Below are 25932 nucleotides of genomic sequence, written 5' to 3'. Positions count from 1 at the left end.
GATCGCTGAGACCGGCGCACCTGGGCACTAGACGCCGCGCCGCTTCGTGGCGCTCCCGCAGCCGCCGGAGCGGCACAGACACTGAGGGAGCCCGGTGGGGGCCGGTAAAGTCGCACTGGCGTTGGTTGAGGCGCCGCGGCGGCGTGAGCGGAGGTGGGCGCGCACTGCAGCGGAACCTGGACGGTTACAAGTAGGTTGTGGGCTATACTGATGAATGGAGACGCCAAACCCTTCCTCCGCTATGTTGCTTGCTGAGGCTTGATACCACGCGATTGGGGGGACGCCTTACCGCGCTGCACCCCAGACACCTGCGAGCTGCATTTTCACTGCTGGTGCGAGCCAACCCTAACATACGCTACGGGAGACCGCCATTTTGTACACGTGGTGGCCCTGGCCTGAGATGGCATACAATCCCAGCTGAACACCGTGAAGCGGATCCCGTTACCCACTGAACTGCCTCAGTTGCGCCGGGCACACACTTGTACCGCCTGAGGAATCGCCCGCTAGCGGAGCACTTGGCGGCTGTGACGTGGTAGGGTGCTGCCCCATTACGATACCGGAGGACTCTCGGACCGCGAGTATGGGGAAGAACGATGTCAAGCAGCCTAAACTGAGCTTTGACAATAAGAAGCCACCGAAGACCACGGCGGTGGAATCAGATGGGGGCGCAGCGTCGGCGCGGAATGATACCCCGGACATAGATTTTGGGGCCCTCATCATGGAGGTGAGAACCAGCTTGAAAAGCATAGATGCCAAGCTTGACAACATGGCGGCGCAGCTCGAATCTGTGAAGGCGAAAGTGGACACCCACGAGAAGAGGCTGGACTGTCTTGGGAATCGACAGACGGAATGTTGTGAATTCCAGCAACAGGCCAAAAGACACATCACGGCGCTAGAGCGGGAAATCGACAGCTTGCGCACCAAGTCGGACGATTTAGAAGCGCGCTCCAGGAGATCCAACGTCCGCATTACGGGCATTCCAGAAACTACGAACACAGGGAAAATGGAACAGTTTGTGTCAAATCTCCTCCATGAACTGTTTGATCCGGATCTGTCCCCGGTTTTCACGGTGGAGAGGGCGCACAGGTCCCTCGGGAAAAAACCTCCGGTGGGTGCTCCACCGCGCCCAATTCTGGCTAAACTGCTGAATTACCAGGATAGAGATGTCATTCTACGCTTGGCGAGAGAGAAAGGTAAAATCTTACATCAAGGGAATCACATTTCTTTCTACCCGGATTTCACCCCTCTGGTGCAGGCGGCCCGTAAAGAATTTCTGCCTGCAAAGAAGATCTTACTGCAAGCTGGAGTGCCCTACTCTCTCCTATACCCGGCAAAGTTGAAGGTTCAGCATGAAAACGCCTCTCATTTCTTCACTGACGCCAAATCCGCCCTCAAGTTCGCTAAACACATATGTGCTGGGGCGAGGAGGAAATCGCCGAGACTTGAGGAGGCCTCAGATCAACTGAGTGACAATGATTGACGTCTCCACGGCGCTTCCCCGGAGTGGTGACTAATGTGCTCTCTGCCTTGAGATTGGTCACCCACAAGGTCCTGCTCCCACTGTACTGTCCCTTCTGGGGTAAGTCATTGAGTCGCCTTTGCACTAACTTTTGGCCGTGGCCGCCGCGCCCCGGCTGGGACGATAACTGCCTCTACCCCTGTGGAGTGTGGGGTGGGGGCCACTGTCAGGACCCAGGAACTTGAAAGTTTGACTGTAGCCACCCCGCGCAACCGGGGCTGTTTGCCGGACACACCACGCCTCATGGGGTGTCTCCCTTTTTTGTTGTTGTTGTTGGGGTGTTTCCACGCGTTGCGTGAACGCTTATGGGATATGTCACGACCTGATTGGGGGGTTGCTGAGGGAGGTGGATGGGGAGGGGATGTTCGAATGTTTCGAATTTTTGTTCGTGTTTGGTGCAATGTACTACTACACATGCCTATGTATCTAACTGCTGCATCTGCAGGTATGGTGTCTGGGTGCCTGAGAGGCATTACAGGGCGGGGATTGTTGGGGAGGGCGAGTGACAGTCGAGTGCTTTAATGGGAGGTGTTAAACTCTGGACTTGGAACATTAGGGGCCTGGGGGATTTCAAGAAAGCTCGTCTGCTGCATGGAATGTTGTCCAGACACAATGTGGATGTGTGCTTCCTTCAGGAGACTCATCTGAATGTCGCCCCATCGGCTCGCTTGAGAAACTCCAGATGGGCACATGTTTATTCTTCCATATACTCAAAGTATGCGAGGGGTGTTGCGATACTTATTCGTAGGGGGCTTGATTGGAGGGAATACTCCCAAGTTCGGGATGAGGAGGGAAGATATGTCCTGCTCCATGGGTCATTACAAGGTCGACCTATTGTCCTGGCTGCAATTTATGGACCCAATGTGGACGATCCCGATTTTTTTAGAACTGTTTGGGCGAAAATAGTGTTGCTGGATTGTCAGTCGATTGTGCTGGGTGGGGACTTCAACATTGTGCTGAATGATGACATGGATCGTAGAGGTGTGAGCAGGCCACAGCACACTAGGGCGCGCCAGGCGGTGTCTGATGTCATGAGTGAGGGACTGCTGACTGATGTGTGGCGGGCTCGGCACCCGGGAGCTAAACTGGGGACATGCTACACGTGTCATAAGGACGCTTGGTCACGGCTGGACTTCTGGTTGGTCTCCCCAGCAGTTGCGACATGGGTCACGGATGCGGAAATCATGGCTAGATCCTTGTCGGACCATGCTCCATGTATGCTGGAATTGCACCCCCCAGGCACTGCACATAGGGCATTCCAGTGGCGGCTTCCCCCACACGCACTCACTGACCCTGTGTTCGTGGAAGAAATAAGGGAGGATATTAATAATTACTTTACTGAAAATGCTGGGTCTGCCACATCTGAGGCAGTTGTTTGGGATGCCTTTAAGGCTGTCATTAGGGGCCAATGTATTGCACGCAAAGCGGGGGTGCTGCGCACTATACGGGGTGAGCTGGCTAAACTTGAAGGGGAACTGAAAGCCCTAGATGCTGCGTTTAGTGCAGACCCGTCATTGGTGACTGCTGGTGCTCTGAAATCCAAATTGCTGGCCTTTCACGAGGAAGCCGAGCGGGAGGTGAAGTTTTTAGGGAGACAAGCAGAGGCGCGTAGATATGGGGAAGGAGATAGACCTAGTAGGACCCTTGCCAGGCTGATTGCTCCCCGCGCACAGTCAAATTATGTACACACTATCTATGATGCCACTGGTTGCCTTGTCACAGGCCAGGAGGCGGTGTTAGGCGCCTTCGCAGACTTCTATGCTTCCCTGTACACCTCACGACAGCCCACTGCGCCAGCGTCGCTGCGAGACTTTCTTGACTCCATAGCGCTGGTGTGGTTCAACAACAATCATAGACAATACATGGACCTCACAGTCACGGTACAAGACATCGCCCAGGTGATTAAGAGTATGCCAGCCAATAAGGCTCCTGGCCCAGATGGCCTGACCACCTCCTTCTATAAAACATATGTTACTGAACTGGCGCCGAGACTGCACTCTGTATTTGTCGAGGCCCTCGAACTAAATTCCCTTCCGGACTCCATGCGCGAGGCTCTAATTATTACACTCCTCAAGCCGGATAAGGATGAGCAGCAGTTGGACTCCTATAGACCCCTGTCCCTTATAAACGTTGATGCTAAGATTTACGCGAAGGTCATTGCAGATAGGTTGCAGCCGATGTTACCTATAATAGCACTCCCGGATCAATCGGGCTTCATACCTGGCCGCGCGACATCACACAACCTAAGGACGATTTTCTCGGTCCTTCATTATTTGCACCCGTCGGTACAGGCGGCGGTGGTGTTTCTGGACGCCACCAAGGCCTTCGACTCACTGGAATGGCCCTACCTGTTCAGTGTCTTAGGGCGGATGGGCTTCAGTCTGAACTTCATGACCCTGATTAAGCTCCTGTACCAAGAACCGAGAGCCCGGGTGAGCGTTAATGGACTCGTCTCCAAGCCATTCCGTATTTCACGAGGGACTAGGCAGGGTTGTCCTCTGTCACCGCTCCTGTTTGCGATTGCAATGGAGCCGCTGGCTGCCAGGGTCAGACAACACCACACTGCTAGGGGCATTGGCTTCAGCGCTAGGAGCTTGCTAATCTCGTTGTATGCGGACGATGTAACACTGTATGTCCTGAACCCCAAGGATAACCTGAGCCCGCTACTCCGTGAATTTGTACGATTTGAAGGACTGGCAGGGATATCCATCAATTGGGCGAAGTCGGTGGCCTTCCCCCTGACGGAGAGCACTGTACGCCCTGCTCCTGACTACCCGCTCAGATGGGAGTCAGATGCTGTCAAATATCTGGGCGTCTGGATAAGTCGAGATGTGCAGGAGCTGTGGTCGATGAACTTCGGTAGAGCGGTGGACTGGCTGGAAGGGAAGGTCGAGATCTGGAATAAACTACCACTGTCCCTGGTCGCGAGAATTGCATTAGCTAAAATGGTGATCCTCCCTAAATTCTTGTATTTGTTTGTAAACGTGCCGCTGCCTATGACAGCGCACTTCCATGCCCGGGTCCGCTCCCTTCTGCTTAAGCTGGTGTGGTCTGGAGGTCAAGCCAGAGTCTCCTGGGACCTACTCACGCTTCCTCTAAAACAAGGTGGTCTGGGTGCCCCAGATTTGAAACTCTATGCCCTCTGTGCGCAAGCCCAATTCCTGCACTTCTGGGCGTTCCCTACCCCCTACCAGCCGCACGTGGCAGTGGAACTGGCTGTGGTCGCCCCCTTGCCGTTGCGAGTGGCCTTGTATGGTAAGGTTACATGCCCGTCACGTGAGGTGGACACGGTGGAAATGGTCCGCTGGTCCTGGCGCGAACTCCAGAGGCGAGCCGGGCTCTCCATGCTTTATGCACCGGCTGTCCCCCTGAGGGGAAACCCGTTGTTGCCTTGCCTGACGGCCAGGGGCGACGTCCTCACCATCAGTGGTAATCGGCTTCTCACCTTTGCTGACTTATATCCTGAGGGCTCCTTTTTCGAGATGCCCGCCGATACGGTGGACCAACCCTGCACATTCGCTGACATATTGCTGTATCACTCCCTTAAGGAGTCTTGCAAGAAGATAGGGCCGTGCTTCCCTGAGGAGCCCAGCGCGCTCACCGCCCTACAAAACTTGCTTTCTAGGCCTTCCCCCAAAAAGCTGGTGTCCAGGTTGTATAATTGTATGCAGGAACAGGCGCCAGTGACGGTGGCCGCGGCCAAAGCCGCCTGGACTGCAGACCTGGGGGACGAGATGCCGGACGACGCATGGGAGTTTTGTTGTGCGCAACTCACGGCCCTGTCCCCAAATTATCGTCTGCGGCTCATCCACTTCAAATTTCTACACAGATATTACCGTACTCCGACACTATTACACCGCATGGGAATCCGGGAGGACGCAGCTTGCTGGAGATGTAGAGGTGACGGAGCGTCCTTTATCCATATGGCCTGGACCTGCCCCAAGCTGTCTAACTACTGGACAGAGGTCTTCGCGGCCATTAATCAAATCACCCAGCGGGAGGACTCGCCGTCTCCGCTGCTAGGGCTGCTGGGGTATGTTAAGGACACTGAGCCCTGCGACAGGAAACTGCATGCGTTGCTCTTATTGTATGCCAAGCGCCAGATCGCACTGAACTGGGGCAGACCGGCCCCCCCCTCTCTCGACAGCTGGATCAGAGACGTGACTTACGGCCACGCGCAATTGACGCATTACTGGGAGACCATGCCCACCGCTTCCAGACCCACTGACATATGGGGCCCGTTTCTACAGTGGACCTCTGCACGCACGAACACTGACACCCCACATGCCTCACGTGATACAAGCATTTCGGATGATATGGGCTGAGGGTGCGCACTGCGTAGGTCATTTCGGGTGGTCCTGTATTCCCACGTTGACACTGGCATACCCTGCCTGGACGCATGCTGTGCGCCTGCGGCCTTCACTGGCCTGGTTGGAGTCCCTGTCCCCCCCCCGCGCCCACCTGGTAGCCCCGTGCTCTGGGCTTTGCCCCTGCCCCCCCCCCCCCCCCCCCACCCACTCACCCCGCACCTATGCGTGACCGGACGAGGCGACTTTACACTCTCACTCTGGTACTAGATGGCACTTGCAATGCAGGTCGTGTGGCTGGCCCATGAGACCTTCTTGTGGATTGACGCGTTGTATGGATGTGTTTTCCATGTACTTGCACCTCTGTTTGTAGTTTCTAACTTGGTTTGTTGGGGGGTTGGTTGGGAGAAAAATGGTGCCGACGGACGCATCCTACTCAGAACATGAGATAGCGAGTGTATTACCGCTCCTTCGTTAGGGGCGGCCTCGCTGGTTTCCTATCTCTTTCAATTGCTGGAGGCACCGTACAAAACGTAAGACCGTTTCTTTGCTGAAGTCATACTGTGCACATTCAAAATTCTATTGTGATTCATGCTTCCATCTATATGTTACGCCCGGTTGGGTGTTGGACCCTATCTGGGTCTCAGAACTTTTTGTATGCACTACTTGATAGCGGCCTGCCTCCGGGTTGTTGGCGTGACGCAGTGTGAAACTTCTCTTTCCTTTGTTCAAAATAAATGTCTTACACCAAAAAAAAAAAAAAAAAAAAAGCTATTGGCATTGTAAATGACAATGCCATTTATTTATGTTAAAAAAAACATAAATAAAAATAATGTCAAGAGCAATGCCAATAGCTCTAACTTTAACAAAGGCAAAACCATTGCATTGTAAATGCTTGTTTATCTTAAGCTAATAAAAATCTAACGTTCAATAAAACCAAATGGAACGATATGCTCAGCTTCAATCTCTCTCTTTATAACTGCATTAAGGATGCAGTACCTTGTGTGGATAATAAAGGGCCCTTTACAACTCCACAAGGACACTTAGTAACAGTCTGTGGTACTGCAATTTATTCTTGCTTTGTGGATTTTATTGTATTACTTATGCTACTGCTGCGATATCTCTTGACAAAAGAAACCTGTAACAAACATTACCATTTGCAACGCAATAGCTCAAACTTAAGTAATGCAAGACCTATTGCATTTCAAATGCTTGTTTAGAATTTCTTGCAATGCTTAGTATTAAATCTGAACACAACATGATTATTGGGGGATCCTTTTGTTCTCGAGTTAAATGCCTCGCGGCGTTTGTTGCTTGCACAAGCTGGAGCTCACAGCAATTATTGGTGCAGCATTTCCTGGTGCTGTAGGACTATCCTGCCCTGGAGCAAGATATCTAGGTTTCTCGGTTTGAACAGGTCTCCACGCCCCCCTTCTCTCCTCACTACAACAGCACAGCACCTCAGGGCAGACGGAACTGCATGCCCTTGCAGATCGCACGCACTCCTTTAAGTATGCTGCGCTATGATTTTTTTATGCCATTTTTCAGCTCGGAATCAAATCAAGTGCCGCAAGAGATGCAAGCCATTCAGTCCAGTGTCCTCTTGAAGTGGTGATAAAAGAACCTAATTACAACTCTTTTCGCAACTCTTACCCACTGTGAAACCATTCAATGTGCAACAAAGAACAGACAAATTAGCAGCTTACTTCTACATGTTTGTATCTTGGAATCTGCACTTCGAACAAACAATGGCATATCAGCTACCTTCGGCGCCAGGTGAAGTCCTCAAAGAAAACCCATCCTACAAATCTCTAACATACAACTTTTGTGATATGATGCGTTTTACTAAGGGGCATTGAGGCATAACACAGCCAATTGCCTATCAGTCTCTGAGAAGATCAAGATAAACAAGATAATACCTTCTCAAAGATGAACCTGTTGCTACAGAAGAAAAACAGTTCAAGTAACTACACGAAGAAGTTACCACTTTAAGCGCTTGCACATTAGCTTCTTGATTGGTGGACAGTAAAAGTGTAGTTACGTCAACAGTGCCCCAATTGGGTAACAGATATGGGCTAGAGAAAGTCCTGGCATCTAAACCAGGACAGATCCGTTTGCAAAAATGGTAATATATTTGAAATAGAAATAGGACAAACTTGTCACAATGCACAAGACAAACCTGCCAGTGTCATTTAAAAAAAAGTTTGCTAGATTAATTTTTTTGCCAAAATATATCCCAGCAATAAACAAGCAGTGTTGTGAGGGTGCAGTACCAAAGGATGTCACTAGGTGTCCCGTGGGACCACTTTTGGCCGCATATGGTACAGCACCCCTGCGATGCGACATCGCCAGGGAAAGGATATGGCACAGCGGTGAGAGCTACCGACTGGAGATCTGTGTTCAAGTCTGGTGTCAGCCTGAATGTTTATTCCCCGCCCCCCCCCCCCCCGAGCGCATGGCTAGGTGCGCTATATAAAACAAAATAGAAATGTAAAATAACATAAGAATTCAATGCTCTGGGTTGTCAAGCCGTGCCGGGAGCAAAACAGCAGTAGACTTGGTGGGGGTCTGGAGCTATGTTGTGGGAGGGGTGAGAGCAAAACAGCAGTGGCCTCTGAGGGGTTGTGGGGAGCCTGGAGCAGTGTTGGGGGAGGGGGGAGGGAGCAGCACCAGGAGATCAAGGGACCAAGTAAATGAACCAACAGAAGTTTCATTGCACACGTTAACAGAACACTTAAGGAGACAAGACGCAGCCCAAAAAAAATTTAAAAAAATTCTCTCCAACTATAAAAAACCTGAACAGTAAGAACACATGCAAGAGGGCCAGTCCAGATGGGAGGATATAAAATTCCAAAGGGAGGGACTACTAAGTGTATTCACCAATGAAAAAGGACAGCAACAGGAACCGATGAAAAAGATGGACGTTTTTTCAAGCCCATATCCTGGATACAGCATGTCTCGAAGAGACAGCGCAAGCGCTGCCTAGGCGAGACCTAAAAAGGACTGGATGAACCAGTATTATTGGAAACATGATGCCATAAAGAGAACGAATACACAAAAACAAATTCAATGGTACTGGTTTCCTGACAGTGTGACTGCACATACAATTTCTTTCAAAAGCAATTTTAGCAATGATTGAAGAACAAGAATAGGTAAAACGGTAACAGTACATCTTCATAAATAGAAGTGATGAAAATAAACCATACCTGCATTTCATACTGAAGGGTCATGTGAAAGCACCAAGAGCCTAAGCCGACAGCTGATACGAAAAAGCACAGCATGTTATACAAGGCCAAAGTATGCAAGAACACTCAAGAATGTTGAATATTAGGTAAATACAAACATACATAGGAGAGGCTATTATTGTACAAAATCTAGTGGTATAAAATCAATATTTCAGCAGGGTCCAATGAAATTCATCACAACAGCCTCAAACACTTTGTATAAATTTACAGTTCAAGACTGTTTTATCAACTTTCTGTTCATGAAATGCAAACAAAACCTTAAAAATCCAATCGGTGACTATGGTTTGCTTCAATTTGCACAGAACAATTTCAACATTCTCTCCCTTCACAGACAAAATGCGTTTTTTAACCAAGCAGCAGGTGTTTATCTGAAATTTGCCATTATGAACTACATAACTAGGGATTTTTCGCATCCTTCTAAAGAAGAACAAAAAACTATAGTCCAGTATTTGATTATGCTTTTAATAAACATCTGGCGATTTATAAAAACACATTTGTTTCAAGCTATATGCCCAAACAAGCATTAAGAATTTAAAAATCTGTAACAAATACTATTAAAAATAAGCCCCTATATTTAGGGGTGGGCGATAAATTTCACTCCACTGGCGGAGTTGGCGGTGTTTTGCTCACTCCACATAATGCATGTAACGTGGAGTTCCGACCAAATTCCTCCAACCATTGATAGGCTGAGTTTATTCTCGTGTGCGGCTTACCAGTGGTAAGTTGGCAAGTGTGAGAATTGGCCCTCCCTAGTGCGATTTTCGGGAGCTAGGAGGGCACCCATTGAGATTTCCCAATGCGTGTGGCTTACCAGTGGTAAATTGGCGAGTGTGAGAATTGGCACCCCTAGCGTGATTTTGGGGAGCTAGGATGGCGCCCATTGAGATTTCCCAATGCGGGCGGTCGCAACCATTTGCAGTGAGAAAGCTGCCACTCAAGTACAAAATCTACTCAAGTGGCAAAAAAGAACCCGCGTCTTCTGGTGTGCCGCCTGTTGCTGCTCGTGTTGATTTTGAATAGTGGAACAAGCTCCTGGTGCTAAAAATCAGGGTGAGCAGCGTAATGTGCCGATTTCTGCCCGTTCACGGAAGCTCGCGGAGTTACAGAATCCTGCAACGTTAAACTCCACGAGTTTCACCCATCTCTACCTATATTGTGACCTTGGAGTTTGATGATATTTATAAGGCGCCATTCGGCTTTGTCGTTAACAGTGTTACTGGAAGCCTTCCAAGGAAAATTAAAGCCATTTAACAATTACAGAATATGTATTCATATTTAGAACATGTTCAGATTAGTTTATTGCACAAAACTCAGTGGTATAATAACACATTTCACAGGGAGACTGTTTTTTGACAAATACCTGTCACAATGATTTATTTGATTAGGAGGCACAGAATCATCTGATTCCTTTACACTCGCTAATTAGTCTGTAAGCAAAGTGGTGCATTTAGATAACAATGCCCAAAAAATATTCCATAGGCTGAATCATTGCTCACTGTGTAATTAACCACTTAAGCAAAACCTGGACTTACATGAACAATGCAGGAGCAGTTTCGAAAGCCTTTGGGCTTATCCACAGTCTGTTGTTTAATCAGAAGGCGATTCATGGAAGTTAAAAATTCTAATTGTAATCATGGCTCTTTGTTAGCTCCACCCTGCTACCTGCCTCTTCAAAAAATTCGAGCAAAGAAAAGCAGGTTTTCTCTAAACCCTCGGTATTCCTAGTGACATATTTAAAAGCACTTCTCTTACTTTATCACTGACAACCAAACTATGCAGTCCAATAATTCACGTACTATTTTTAATAAACGCGTTCCGGTTTGCAAAAAAACACTGTTTTATGATAATTACGTCCAAATAAAGATGTACTATAAAAATACACTATCAGGGAATGTGCAACATGTTTCTGCAGCGGCGGCTCCTCCGCTAAGGCAGAGGAGCGTCAACCACCTTGCAAAAATGAAAAATTAAATGATAATAATGCAATGTTATTACCATTTTACTTTTCTGTACTGCGCCAGTTTGGTTTTGAGTACTGGGCAGGGTGGGCTAGGCTGTGTCACGGGGAGGAGTGGTTGAAGCACCTTAAGTGCGTATGATGGTTTGGCCGCCCGTCTTGGGTTGGCCAAACCGTCATGCGCACTTTAGCATTTTTTCCACCCAGCTGTGTTGTACAGCAGAGTGGAGACCTGTCCTAGGCTCCCAGTCCCTGTCTGAGCGGCGAACTAGGCCGCTCAGACCAATTAGGACGCTGCCGTTATGCTGGTGACAGCAGCAGCGTGACTGGCTAGCTTCCTGAGTCCATGCGTCGTAGACAGAAGAACGGAGGAGAGGCGGCGGCTGCAGGTAAGTGATTTTTTTTCCAGTCTCCCCGCCCCACCCGTTAGATTTCAGTCGCAGCCACCACTGTGTTTGTGTTGCTGTTTAGGGTTTTAGTGACATACACAAATCGCTCGGTCTTTAGCCTCGTGATTTATGTCGCCAGGGTCCCTTGATGATGATATTACAGCCTTGCACGTTATGTATACAGTGCATCGGGAATAAGACTTTGCTTCGACAAATACAACATATTGCAGCTCATTCTATGTTTGTCAACCCTCTTGTCGGATTGTTCTGCGGCTACTAGTAGCACAAGGAGGTATTTACAAAAAAACTAAAGTCAAAGCCAATTAGTCTAGCCATGGCAAGCTGAGGCAACCATGGTTTTCAATGCATTGGGAATATACCACAATTTAAAATACTAAAAATAAAAACACATGAATTTGTAATGAACGTGAAATAACAAAAAATAACCTTTCAGTATAATTAATGTTAATAGGACAGTATGGATGCTTTGTACCCGGCAAGTAAACTTGGAAAGGAATAGAAACACTTTTCCATTTTAATGCACTTCACAAGAAATTAAGATTATTACTGCTGCAAAGAAAAGAGGTTTCAATTGGTGCAACATGAAGAAATAATTTAAACACAGAGTGACTTAAAATGTTTAACAAATAAAAAAAAATAATCAAAGAATAGAAGAAAAATGCAATGGTAAAGTAAAACATTGGCCCACTAGCCTTGGCATTTGGTAGTGTACTTCTTTTAATGCGGATGTGCACATGTGATAGGGATAAACTACTGCTTTGCACAGTGAAAGCCCACCAATGGCTGAAGTGGAGTGACACATTGGTCCATGCTTCATACTGTGGTAAATGGAAGCAAAATGTAAAGGACACAGAGCTCGATGGGTGAAGAGGACTGACTCAAAGCCCCTCTAAGTAGGAATGTATGTATTTTTTATGTAATATCTACATGTGGTGCTCAGAGATCTAAGCTATCTCTAGGACTGACCTAACTAGGGCACGACTTGAGTTGCAGTCGCCTGGTAAATTACAACAACACGTCATATTGTGAGAAGGGAGCAGCACTTTATTTTTAAATGAGAACCTGAACAAGAAGTCTAGCAATCACCATTCGCGGGTCAAAGGTCAGAATTAGATATGCATATCAGTTCTGTTCTTGATTACAATCTCACGCATTCTATTCGAGTCCCTGGAGCATGTAATAGTTTCAACGAGTAGGAACTTCTTGCTTCAGCCAATGATTTACTTGCACGCTGCATGGCGCCAGACCCTGTACTTTTGTGTAACCTTGAGAAAGTGGATTAAGTCATGGCGCAGATGGGTGACACCCAATACAATGTTTGCTATTTGTAATTACAGTTAACACCCATGAGCCACCAGATAACGTCCAGTTTGAGAAAATAGTGTGGTGCCCACCTCGGTCCTTGTCATCACTGACTCTTTCCAACCCCTGGCTTTCATATGACAACCTAATGCATTCTGGGTATTGTAGTCTTGGTGAGCTTCTACTGAACTAGTAAGACCAGCACACTTGTTAGCATTGACCCATTTATGAAAAGTCCAGGGCAGTAAAGATGGTACCCATTCTGACACTGGTCACCCAAAGAAACACACAATAAAAAAATACAATAGGTTTGGCTTTTCGATAGTACGTGCACACAGAGGCAAGCAACCACTGTGGTCTGCGGAAGACTCAAACATGCCGACAGGGCACCACTGCAACATATATCCCTTTACACAGACCAGAATGCGTACTTTCACTCATCCACTCAGAACAAACATTGATTCAGACAACTCACGTACAGGCCTCGGTATATATTTAGGCAACACGCTCTTGCACACCCAGTGCAGAAGTATCAAATGGTCTTAGTGTGGGGTAAATGTTAACTCTGGAGGTGAAAATGCTTTTTACTGGGCCACCTAAGTATACATCGATGCTGCAGTTGCATATAAATGTATATGCTTTCAAGGTCTCTCCAGATAAGATGTACACCCAAATATCTAGCCCACAGGGAAAGCACGGCGATGACCAGGAGGTCCACACACAATGTATGAAGTACTTGGATTTCCACAAAACCCATTCCTTTGGAATCCATTATTCACAACAACACTAAAGGATTCCGTTAAGCGAAAAACATCTGAGGCTTTCTTCATGCAGCACTTTCAAAGGATCCCAAGGGAACCTTTGCATCAAAAACCCTCTTTTACCAACTATCTTCAGTACAAAAAAATTCAATTAATCAGAACTACCCCATGCCAATAATTGATTGGCTCTCCAGAGAGCTATACATTACACTGTGTGATTAGGTTATTTCTTGGACCACGCAAGGAACATTCAACGAAACTGCGATAAGCTCAGGATGTTGGCATTTGCTTTACTGCTGGCCTTGTACATATAGTAGAGTTATCTTCTCTCTGGTGAAGTCTATCCTACCTCAATGCTGAAGCCATATTGAAATGCAAATGTAAATGTGTTATCTACAAATGACTATCCTACATCCAGCTAAATTATCTGCAAGGCAAAAATAAGTATTTACCAGCAATATAAATATTTGTTTTTCAGCAGAAAAGCAAAACCCAGTTTCAAAAACCTTTAGTTTTGTTATGTTATGCTAAAAGATTTTTTACCGCGCACGGTCACCAATTGGTTTTGCACTCATGATCTTTTTGCATGTGTTTTTCCATGATGGAAAACTCTCAAAAGATACTCCAACAAAAGGCAGCAACTTGTGCTTTCAGACTGAGATAGGAAATAGAATATTCACATCTTTAATTGAGATGTAGCAGAGATGGTTTAGGAAAACAGGGTAAAGTAGAACAAAACAGACTGTCATCCTAATGATAAACCAGCTGCATTCAGGTGTCAGCACACAATTCTCCAGACACAGGATTGGGATGTGTACTCCTGGAAATCTGGGGGTTGTACTTTACAGGACATGCTGGTCGCCTTTTAGTAACTTCAGGGCACTGAAGTGCGTTCGCAGAAATACAGAGTTATGAGAGGAGGGGAAGTTAGAGATTAATCCAGCAGGCGAGGCATGGTATCAGGTAGTCTTCATTCACGACCCTTGTTCTGCACGGGTTCAGACGATGGTCTGTCAAAAAGTTCACATTTCTTAGGTTGTTTTAATTGTTTGTGGCTGGTTTCAGGTATCGAGGGTGAGTTTAAGACATTCCAATGCATGGATCTTTCACACCCAGGGCCTCCCTTTGTGTTTTAGTGTCTTGAAGGATCACTGGCTGATCAGAGAACGAGAAGCTGAAAGGAGGCTTGTGGTAGGTGCGTGGTGTGGTGTCAGTTTTTGAAACTATTGTTTATGAACCTTGATGTTGATACTAGAGTCAACTGGGACCCAGTAGAGTCCTTTAAATGGCAGGTCTGGTGCAATTCCACTTGTGGTAGTTTAGGCACATTCTGGCTGCATGATTCAGTCATCATTAGAGTCTGGTGATGTGTTTCATAGGAATGCCAGTGTACATGATGCTGTAAGAAGGTATATGCCCCAACAACGGCTCTCGTCCACTCTAGCCCGTGGATGGCTTTGTGAAATTGCAGGCTTTCCAGAGTAAAGAGCAGCTGAGTGACACCGTACACTGATTTTGGAATGAAGGTGAGGGGGGGTATTCGTATGTCAATTAATCAACTTTACGACTGGAGAGAACATATGTGTGATTAACATTATATTCGACTGGAGATTGGAGGGGTTCATTCAATATATTCCATTTGAAACTCAGCATGCTTGGCATTGTCTGTTCTACTGTTGATGTGGTAAACCTTCAAAGTAATCAATCACATGCATTAAGAACATATCTACAACTTATCATCTAAAGTATATCATGTAGCATAAGTTAAAGAGGTTATTGATCAACTAAGCTTCATGACTCACCAGTCCAGCAATTTAAAAATAAATGGAGCATGGTTGTATGCCTCTCCATCTTTGTCAGTTTTAACTGGTGCCCTTGCAATTTATATTCTGCAACCTTTAGAAATTCACTTGTGAACTCTACTCTAGTTGACACAAAGATCCTCTGCAAGATACTCAGTGTAATTGTTGGTAGAATGGACGCGTCATCCAAAATTGAAACGCATCTAACTTTTGTTGGGTCAGCTAAGATCCCCTAAATAAAATTCTATATGTTCCCTGCGAATGACTATTTGCTGAGCATACACAAGAGCCTATGAACCACTGCTGTAGAAGTGAAACGACGGAGATACTTACTGAATATCTGCAAATTCCTAGACTTTAAGATGTTGAAGATCTTGCGGTTGTAGTGAGAACATGACTGGTACAATAAAGTTGCCAAATGGTCATCCTACTTATGTTTCTTCATTGAAGAAAAACATTAAAATTCTAATAATTGGCTTGGCAGCCGTACCCAGATAGCTACAAAATTCCTTTAAAAACAGAATTTATCAATTAGATAAAAATGTGGCTGACTGAAATGGCAAAACGAAGCCATGTTGAAAAATATGTCATTCTCTTTTAGATACCTATAAGTATCTTAATTGGAATCTACAGTTTCTACTTATCCTGGGACTAAAGTTGTGTTAAGAGCACAGTGTAATTAATGTTAGACACACTGTGTCTTCCTTCTTTCCCTCTCCCACACCTGTCCATTAGAACTTTTATGCAAACCTCTGTGTTTACAGCTTTGATGCTATCACTTTATGTTCTACGGAAAACCTTTGTTTTTACAGCTTTGATGTTATCATTTAATGTTCAATGCTCAGAATTTAATACGCCTTTAACCCGTTGCATGCTGATGATGGAACCGCTCCGTCATCAGCTGCGGTGGTGCTGTGCTGATGACGGAGCGGTTCGGTCATGGCCCGCCCAACGCTCCTGCGCGGCGCGAATTCCCCGCCTGCGCTGAGCGTTCTATTGAGCGGGCGGGGCCATGACGGCGCAACCGACGCTGGTGATGGAGCGGTTCCGTCACCAGCATGTGCCCGCCGCATTTCCGCCCCGCCCCGCCCCCTTAGCACTGCAGCGAAATAGCCGCCGCAGTGAAGGGGTTAATATTAAGGAGTTTGTTTCTTCTGAGGTACATAGTTAGACTGCTTAGGCCTGAACATTAGTCTGTGTTGTATAATATACTGCAGTTAGTTTTTGCAATCACACTTGATTGAATGGGTGCCCTGTATTCTTTCAAATAAAATGAAAACATGTCTTCTACTGGAATCTTCCCATGGCACAAGGATAAATATATTGGGGCGTTACTGGCGCGGAAATATAACGCAGTGTTGCTCAAGTTCAATTTAGTAATACATCTGACTAATGCTGATCACAAAGCGAATCCCAATAATTTTAAAGGACCCTTTAACACCTGCATGGCTTTTATTTTACTGTGTAAGAGAAAGACGCCTCAACCTCAGTATTATATTATTATTCACTCCAATCCGGCTACCAGGAGGTACTTTCTATATAGAAATACAGTTTCTGGTAAAACAAAGTATGAAGGTCGTCTTTCCATACACTGATTGTCCTTCCCTTGCATGATGCTATGACATGAATTATTTCATCGCATGTAAATAAATTAGGGTTGGGATTCCCAATGCAGTTTAAAATGCATATTTTCTGAACTCCTGTATTGGTGTGGTTAGAGTGCTTTTATCTTAGGAAATCCAGACTGAGGTCCTGTGGAGGGAAGGTTGGATAAAGCTTAGGAGGATTTTTTTTGTTTACGTATGGTGGCTTAACCCCTTGCATGCTGATGACGGCCCCCAGCCGTCATGCACTAAGACGCTCGTGTGCTGATGACGGATGGGGGCCGTCATAAACCCGCCCACTTGCGATTTTGCCGCACAAGCGCAGAATCGCGGCCACATGCAAGGGGTTAAGTAACTGTTCTAAAGTCACCTATAAACAGGGGCACTGACATTTTTTTGTAAGGAACGGCTTCCTCCAATAAATTTTACTCTTCTGTGTGTCCTCTCTGTCTTGGGGTTCAGATTTAAGTGAGTTACAGTGGATCTCTTGATCCTTTCCCTCTTCCTCCACTCCTGGTCCGGGTCAACAATCGCCACTGACGCCCATCAAAAAATTGGAGACTATTCGGGTAAGTGTAAAGACAGCATAAAGAAACGGGAGTTCAGCTTTCCGCTTTAGGAACTTACTCCCATTTGTTAACTCCCTCCATACCCTCTTCTAAGGTATTCAGGTTTCCTTGGGTGCGATTGTCCTCTTCCTCTCATACGGATCACAGTCACTAACCCCCATGCTCGATAGTTCCTTTGAGGTTTTATTTTCCCCTTGTACAAACGGGGTATAACGGGCGAGTAGTAGCCACATTTTACCAGTATATCATCCGTAGCGCCCTTTGTGAGAAATGTTCCCTCTCCAAGGTTCCTCTTAATGAGTATAGCACAACTTTCGAGTATTCACCACTGCTGCCCACTCCCACCTCAGGTAGGCTGTCCCTTCCACCTGTATGTGGTGGTCAAGCCCGGTTTACTCACCCCTGTAGGCACAACTTTCCGGAGTTGTGACAGGAATCTCTACAAGGGCAGATGGCACACACTACTTCTCCAATCAGGTCACTTTGTCCTATGCCTCTTGCGTCGCTGTGTCGGCTGCTTTCGTCGCCTGCTCTGGAGTCTCGAGAATGTTCTTCTTTCTCCTTCTTGCAGCTACTGTACTCCGTTTGGCTCTTGTCTACCTCGTGTCTTTGTTACTCTGTGACCCCTTTTTGGGTTTCTGGTGTCCTTTTCTTCAATCTAGCTTCTAGCCCTTCACTTCTTTTCCAAAATCTATATGTTAACCCTTCCCTTTTTCTAACTGTGTTTCCTCCTCTCCTTCTAGGTGCTGGTAGGGTCAGCAGCGATATTCACGATATCTTCTCCCAGCCTAACATGTAAGTGGTGTTTCAAGTCTGTGTCTTCCTCACTGGTTTCCAGACCAAGACATCTCCTCATGATTCGAGGATTTTAGGCAGGGAGGAACTCAAAGAGGCATGCAGTTTACCGAGGAGTATCCCGGGTTGTAATCCCAGTTCATTTCTGTTATATGTAAGGTGCTCCCTCACCCTTTCAGCCCTCTTGCGTACTATTCTTTAAGTCAAGTCTGCAAATACGAACGCATTGCATGTGCTCTTGTTTGCGAGACACTACTGTTTACACTAAAGAGCTTGGAGCTCGCCTATTGCTTTCCATTTGCTTGCTTCTGTTTCACTCTTCTTTGCAGACTCCTAAACTGACCAGACAGGTCAAGTATCATTTCCGTTTGTTTCTGTGGAGCAGGGACCAAGCACAGATTGATTCAACGTATTCAGTGCCCATCTATCCTACCCAGTGCAATTCAGGTACTATTTCTTCTCCTCCCCTTCCAATTACCCCTGCCCACGTCTGGAACCCCTTCCCTCCTTTCTCCTTTTTGTTTCCCAATTGCCCTCCTTCTTCTGCTGTCCGTTATTCCTGCTCCCTCCTAGTACCTCATCTTCCCAACCTCCTTTTGTTTTCCAAACATGCTGCACAGCAGCACGGACGGCAATGCAACATGGCTAAAAAATACAGCTCTATGACGCTATCAACTCTTGTCGCGTCAGAGTTTTTTTCTTGACTTTAAACCATGTTGCATAGCAGCTCTTGCTGCTGTGTAATAGGTCTTAAAACGCTGACAACGCCAATAGATCTCACATATGCTTGGCCTATTAGGTTGCCACCCATCCTTGGAACTCTGTTTTTGGGGGGGGGAAGGATAACCACCAACTGATATCATTTAAAGGGGTGTATTTGGCTTCTACAGCCCACCTCTCGTTTTATTTGGGGCTGCAATGTTATAGGGTGGCTTCTAAATCACAATTTGATTTTTCTCTATATAAAGGTCTCCCCCATGCTCCCCGTTGCCTTTTGCTGCACTCCTCCTTCATGGCAGATGGAAGAGAATGTGGTCAGAGATCAGCGGGTGCTGAAGTGATGGGGAGAAAGGAGTGGTGGAAAGTCTATGTACTTCCTACTTCTATGGCTAAACCTATCACAACCGGGAGAGGATGCATTTTGACAATTAGAGTTTCCTTTACATTTTGGCTGTAATAAGACGTTTGCCCAAAACATAATAGAAGGCCATGCTTCCTTTAGAGGTAGATGTACCTCCATTTTTCAGAAGGTGACGCCACCACTGACGTTGCCACTGTAAACCCTATCACGATGGGTCACCCAAAGGATTTGGTGGCGAACATGGCTATATTTAAGTTGAGGCTTCTAATGCCATGTCCAGTTTTTCCTGCCCAGGGAAAAATATCACAGTAATTAAGGTAGTGGGTGAAAACATTAACAAAAACTACACTCCCAATTTGGAACTTTTGGAATTGTGGAGACTACTAGCTAGTCCGTAGTGATGCTCACTGCAATGCTGGCTGGTTGACTTTGAAAGACATTCTCAAAGTGCCCCTGCTGCTTAGTCAGAAATACTGGCATACAGTCCAAGTCAACTAGTTGGCGAACAGGTTGGTAGCTGGGTTACTGACGAGTGTGGAGCCCCAGTGGTTTGTAGCCCCAGCAGAATACTCTAAATGAGGTCCTAAGTCTGTTCACCGCAGTCCATTTCAATGACTTTTGTGCCTCAAAGGGCCTGGAAAGTTCTAGTTTCTTAAGATGTTCTGGTCACACTGTAGGGCACTTCTAAGTCTGGTTTACTCTATGCATTAAATATCCTTTATTCACACAATTAGATGAAGCATGTTAAAATTCACCTCATCACTGATCAGCCTTGTGCGAGATCACCGAACAATGAAAACTTTACAGATGTCCACATGTTATCCTACTTATTTAGACAGTTGAGTATTAGGTTTATACAGGTCTTAATAGCTTTCAACAAACAATCCTATATCCACACAATAAATTATTAGGAAAAGGAAATAGAACCACAGTGTGGATGATACCAAATAACATGCAAATGGTGTCTGTAGGCCAAGGTTGATTGTGCACCCCTCTCACCAATGATGGTCCACACCTCTCGTGTACTCTAGTGTCTCGCTGGTCCTGAGAAACAACCTGCGACCAGAGAAGTAATTCTAACTCATAAAAAGCAGCATGGAATAAGCATAAGCTGTCCTGTTGTCTGAAATTTGCTGATTTAGAGCACAGAAGCTACTACATAGGTTAAATATATTTACTGTTGATAGGTTCAGCTCTCTCATATTAGCATTTTTTTCAAGCAGGAAACCAAGAGAAGGGCAGCATTAGCATGGACATAGGTAGAGATGTTTGAAAGCTGCTGGTGTAGACCGACAAAGGCCGGAATGAGAACAAAAACCAGCCCTGGCAATTCAGTTGGACTGGCCCAGGGGTGCGGGATGGGGCAGGGGGTGCTAGTGAGAAGCACTGCAGCTGCTTTTGTTACAGGGGGGGGCGATATTGCAGCACTGCTGCAAAACCGGCCCATAACAAAACTAGCCCCCACCCTTCCAGACCACCGTGAAAACACCCGGTGCCGGCCACGGCCAGTCCGGCCCGACACATACTGCCACGGTTAGTAGAGCGACTCAAAGAATTCAGACCTTATGGGCATATGGAGTTTCTCTCAAAAACAACTAAAGCGGCCTCCAACCATGGAGAAATTGGCATAGATATTTTCTGGAAGGCAGGCCCAGCAGAAGCAGCAACATACTGAGGGACAGGATGACAACAAGCAATGGATGCCTTGGAATGCTTCCAGCTTGAGCTCAAACCTGCTAGGAATCATACTGGCTCTTCTTGCCGCATTCTTCCTATATTAACATTGTACAACAATACATTCTGGGCCCCATCCGACTCATTTTGCTGCAGCACTTAAGAAACATGACAAAGATATTCATCAGTAACACTTCAAATTCACTCCGGGTCTTATCCACACGAAAACGAATGAGATAGACTTGACATGGGTGCCATTATGCCCACAAACTACATTTTGACTGACCGTATTTGGCTAATGAAAATATTCCACAAGCTCCTGTTGCTCTGCCCTGCATTGGGCAAGAGGAGAACGTGATGCCTGATCAGATCAGACGGTCAATGCAAAATGAGGCAGTATTTTTGTAGCATGTATCTCAATGTGAATACATCTACCTTTTAATATTTGATGAATCTTCCCAAAGCTTTCCAAAACAATTTTCTTCCACCTCCGCTCCTCCCTGGGACGTCTTGTTGGGGATCCATCAAGCGGAGACAGAGAAAACAGGAGGGGGAGGGGTGGGGGAGTTCCCAAAACGTGTTTTTCCCATTCATTTTTCCATAGGAACTTTAGACACAACTACAGCCCAAATAGCGGAAGGGATTTACACTAAATGTGGCAGAAAGCTAGCTCTAAGGGTCAGAAGGAGTGCACTTTGTGATTCAGTGTAAATTCGCTCAGTAGTTTTTAAGGGATTAAGGCTCAAAAAAGGGTATATATCATGTTGGGGAGGCTCCACAAAGCAGACAAATCTCATGGTGAGATCTGGTTGGCCGTCACCACATCAACAAGGATGTGGCTGCAGCCATCTTATGACTCGTGACTCAGTCCTGAGTTCTAACAATAATGTAATAAAAGACATAAGAGGGCAGGGTAGGCATACCCTGACCCCCAAGGCATGGTGGTGGGGGTCCCATAGGGAGCCCGCTTGGGGCCAAAAACAATTATACAACAGCACAGCTGTACAACAAGCCAAATAGTAGAAAAGCAAAGCTATTTGGTTTTGTCAAATTCTTTATGCTACGTTGTACAGCAGCGCAGCTGCAGTGCAATATGCTTTAAAGTAAAAACATTTTTAAAAAGTGCTATGACGCAGCACGGCGCTGTACAACATAGCTAAAAATATTCAACAATGGCAATAGGTCTTGCATAAGCATGACCTATTGGCTTTGCCAATGCTTGTTTCTATACTCCATTTCTCATCTATCTTAGAAAAAGTCTGGTGTTTTGTAAATGGTCTACTGTGTTCAATACATAGTAGAACTGAAACTTTGGGTTCAACTATCTTGCAAAATATCAATGTGTGCCTAAACAAAATTAAGTCCATGTACTTATGATTCAAAGTGCATCTCAGACAGTAGACTGGATTGCAATGGAACTGATAATGTGTTTCTCATGTTCAACATGCCCATCACATAAATAATGCAGCAACTAGTGCGAGGCTGGCCATGGCCACAGCTGGGCGGAGGACTTCGCTAAAACTGCTTGCCCAGTCGCTAAGCAGTAACTTGATATTTGCAAGGCAGAACTCAGGGACTGTTCATAAGTAGATTAATGTAGTCAATCAATCAATCGGGGTTTGTAAAGTACAACTACTCACCCGCAAGGGTCTCAAGGCGCTAAAAGGGAGGGGGGTGGGTGGCTCTGTAGCATGCTGGGGTCATCCAAAGAATGCCAGAAATCGGTCCTCGGAAGAAATGCGTTACTTACCTGTAACAGCAGTTATCCAGTATTGGTGTCTTTCATAGATTCACATGCCTGAATCATTCCCCGTCGCCGAGACGGGAGCCTCCGGTACATAAAAAAGTAATGTCCTAAGGACATACATAGAGAATATAGGCCGAAGGGCCTCCCCTTTGGGGCCTTTCCACGTCCTTATGTAAAAAGGACCGAACTCTCATCGTTAGCCAATCAGCTCCGACCTCCCTCTAGAACCTTCCCGGGAGGAGCCTCAGTCCCTCAGATTTTCGTACGCACCCAGCTAGGGTGTCGCAATGTAGACATAGAGGTACGTGAGTCCTTACCGGGGAGGCGGGAGGGTTGCATGTGAATCTATGAAAGACACCAATACTGGATAACTGCTGTTACAGGTAAGTAACGCATTTCTTATCCAGTATTTGGGTGTCTTTCATAGATTCACATGCCTGAATCAGAGTAGCCAGCAGTTATACATGCATAGTGGTAAAGCACATTCTCAGATGTAGCAGGCCTGCATAAATTACAGACAACATGAGAGAAACATGGTAATATACAGTCATGCATCTAGCAGAGAAAACCATGAAGAATGTGCATACATGAGAGAAACATGGTAATATACAGTCATGCATATAGCAGAGAAAACCATGAAGAATGTGCATACCTGGATGGCGGGACGAGGTAAGGCTCACCTTATTGGAAGAGATGGCGCAGCACCGCTTGTCCCACTGCAGCGTCCTTCTGCAGTTCGATGTCCAGGCAGTAGTGCTTGGAAAAGGTATGCGGGGACTTCCATGTCGCCGCTCGGCAGATGTCCAGGATCGTCACTCCAGCGAAGAGCGCCGCTGACGTAGACATCGCTCTGGTCGAGTGGGCAGCCACTCGGTCCGTCAAAGGCCGTCCGGCCTGATCATGGCAGAAAGCAATTGCTGAAGAAATCCAGCGTGAGATGCTCTGTTTTGTCAAGGGCAACCCCATGCGCGGGTTGCTGTAGGCTACAAAGAGTTGAGAAGACTTCCTGACGTCTTTGGTCCTGTCCAAGTAGAATTTGAGACACCTTTTAAGGTCCAAGGAATGCAGCGCCCTTTCCGCAGCTGTGGAAGGGTCCGCAAAGAACGACTTGAGGACAATTGGTTCGTTCAGATGAAAGTCTGACGGCACTTTAGGAATGAATTTAGGGTTGGGCCGGAGTACCACTCGGTCGGGCCTGAATTGGAGATACGGTTCCTGAATGGACAGCGCCTGAAGTTCGCTGACCCGTCTGGCTGACGTCAGGGCTAGCAGGAGAGCCGTTTTCCAGGAAAGATGTTTGAGCGAGGCCCGGTGTATGGGCTCGAATGGGTGTTTCATTAGTTGGTTGAGCACCAAGTTCAACTGCCAGGTAGGAGGGACTTTCCGAGGCCTCGGAAAGGATCTGTAGAGCCCCTTCAGAAATTGTTTTACCAGTCGACTGGACCAGAGGGAGGGTCCCGATGGAGTCCTGGTGAACCTAGAAATTGCAGCCAGATGAACCTTAATGGAGGCGTGAGCCAGCCCCGATTGAGCCAGGTGTAGGAGGTACGGAAGCAGCTGTACTGGGGTGACCCGGAGGGGGTGTAGGTCGTGTTCCGAACACCACACGCAGAACCTCTTCCACTTCAGCGAGTAGGTCTTGGTCGTGCTGCCCGCCCTCGCTTTGGCTAGTACTGCCCTGCAGTCCTGCGGTATATCTAGGTCTCCGAACTCACGGTGCTCAGGAGCCAGGCCGATAAGTTGAGCGAACGGAGGTTCGGGTGGTGTACTTGGCCTCCGGACATTGTCAAGAGGTTCGGGTGTTGTCGCAGGTGAATCGGGGGCCTGATGGACAGGCGAAGTAGATCCGAGAACCAATGTTGTCTCGGCCAGTACGGAGCAATCAGTATCAGCGTGCACGGTTCCGTCCTCATCTTCCGGAGGAGCCTCGGTATCATCGGGAACGGAGGAAAAGCGTACGCAAACACGCTGGACCAGCCGATGGAAAAAGCATTTCCCAGCGACCCCCGTTGGGGATGCCAGCTTGCGTAGCTGCGGCATTTGGCGTTCCCTGCCGTCGCGAAGAGATCGATCCTCGGGGTGCCCCATTGTGAGAAGACGTGGGCCACCGTGTCGCCGTTGAGTTCCCATTCGTGGGAGAGAGAGGCCTGCCTGCTGAGGGCGTCCGCGATGGTGTTGTCCTTCCCTGGCACGTACTCCGCTTTGAGGGAGAGGCCGTGCGCCACCAACCAGTTCCAGATTTTTTGCGATTCTCGTGAGAGAGAGAGAGATCGCGTTCCCCCTTGTTTGTTCAGGTAGTGCATCGTCGTGGTGTTGTCTGTTTTGACGAGCACAGGGGAAGTGCCGATACGTGGCAGGAAGGCCTGTAGGGCTAGATACACTGCTCTCAGTTCCAGGAGGTTGATGTGAAGTTGTTTCTCCTGGGCGTCCCATTTGCCGCTGACTCGAAGGTCCAGTAGCACTGCGCCCCAACCTTCCAGCGAGGCATCGGTCGTGATGACCAGTGGTGCCGGCGGCAGGAGGAACCGCAAGCCGGCCGTCAGGTGTGTCTTGTTTCTCCACCACAGAAGGGCCTTTATGATGGCCGGTGTGATCGTGACGATGTCGTCGAATGAGCCGGAACACTGTTTCCATTGTCTCGCCAGCGCCTCCTGCAGGGGGCGCATGCGGAGCCTGCAGTGCGGTACGAGGAGAATGCATGAAGACATCATCCCTAGCAAGGACGTGAACGTCCGGACCTTGAGGCGAGGCTTCTTGGCCACCGCCGCGGCCAGAGACAGTATTTTGCTGATCCTGTCCTCTGAGGGGAAAGCCTTCGCGTGCTCCGTGTCCAGGGTCGCTCCTAGGAAGGTGATCCTCGTCGATGGAGTAGTGCATGATTTTTTGAGGTTGATCGTCAGACCCAGCTGTTGGAAAAGAGCGCTGCAGGCGTTGAAGGAAGCCAACGTGTCCTCCGGGGAAGGAGCCTTCACCAGCCAGTCGTCCAGGTAGGGGAACACCTGGTGACCCCTTTGTCGCAGGAAGGCTGCCACTGGCGCCAAGCACTTCGTGAAGATACGTGGGGCAGATTTGAGGCCAAACGGTAAGACCTTGAACTGGTAATGTCTGCCCGCTATTTCGAACCGTAGGTATTTCCTGTGCCTGACGAGGATGGGGATA

The 25932-nt window shown here is 47.3% G+C and overlaps 1 protein-coding gene across 1 annotated transcript in view; it reads right to left on the bottom strand.

The window, feature by feature from the left end:
• The window catches only part of LOC147668741 (alkaline ceramidase 3-like), a 106656-nt gene that overhangs the window by 68574 nt on the left and 12150 nt on the right, over positions 1 to 25932 (bottom strand). The window contains exon 2 of the mRNA XM_086948465.1: positions 9033 to 9085. Coding sequence (XP_086804591.1) covers positions 9033 to 9085 — 53 coding nt within the window. The remainder of the gene's footprint in view (positions 1 to 9032; positions 9086 to 25932) is intronic.

This window comes from Lissotriton vulgaris, unplaced genomic scaffold (genome assembly GCF_964263255.1).
Source record: "Lissotriton vulgaris unplaced genomic scaffold, aLisVul1.2 SCAFFOLD_3362, whole genome shotgun sequence".
Classification (NCBI taxonomy): Eukaryota; Metazoa; Chordata; class Amphibia; order Caudata; family Salamandridae; genus Lissotriton; species Lissotriton vulgaris.
The sequence above is the reverse complement of the archived record's forward strand: the minus strand, read 5'-3'. Positions and strand labels throughout refer to the sequence as shown.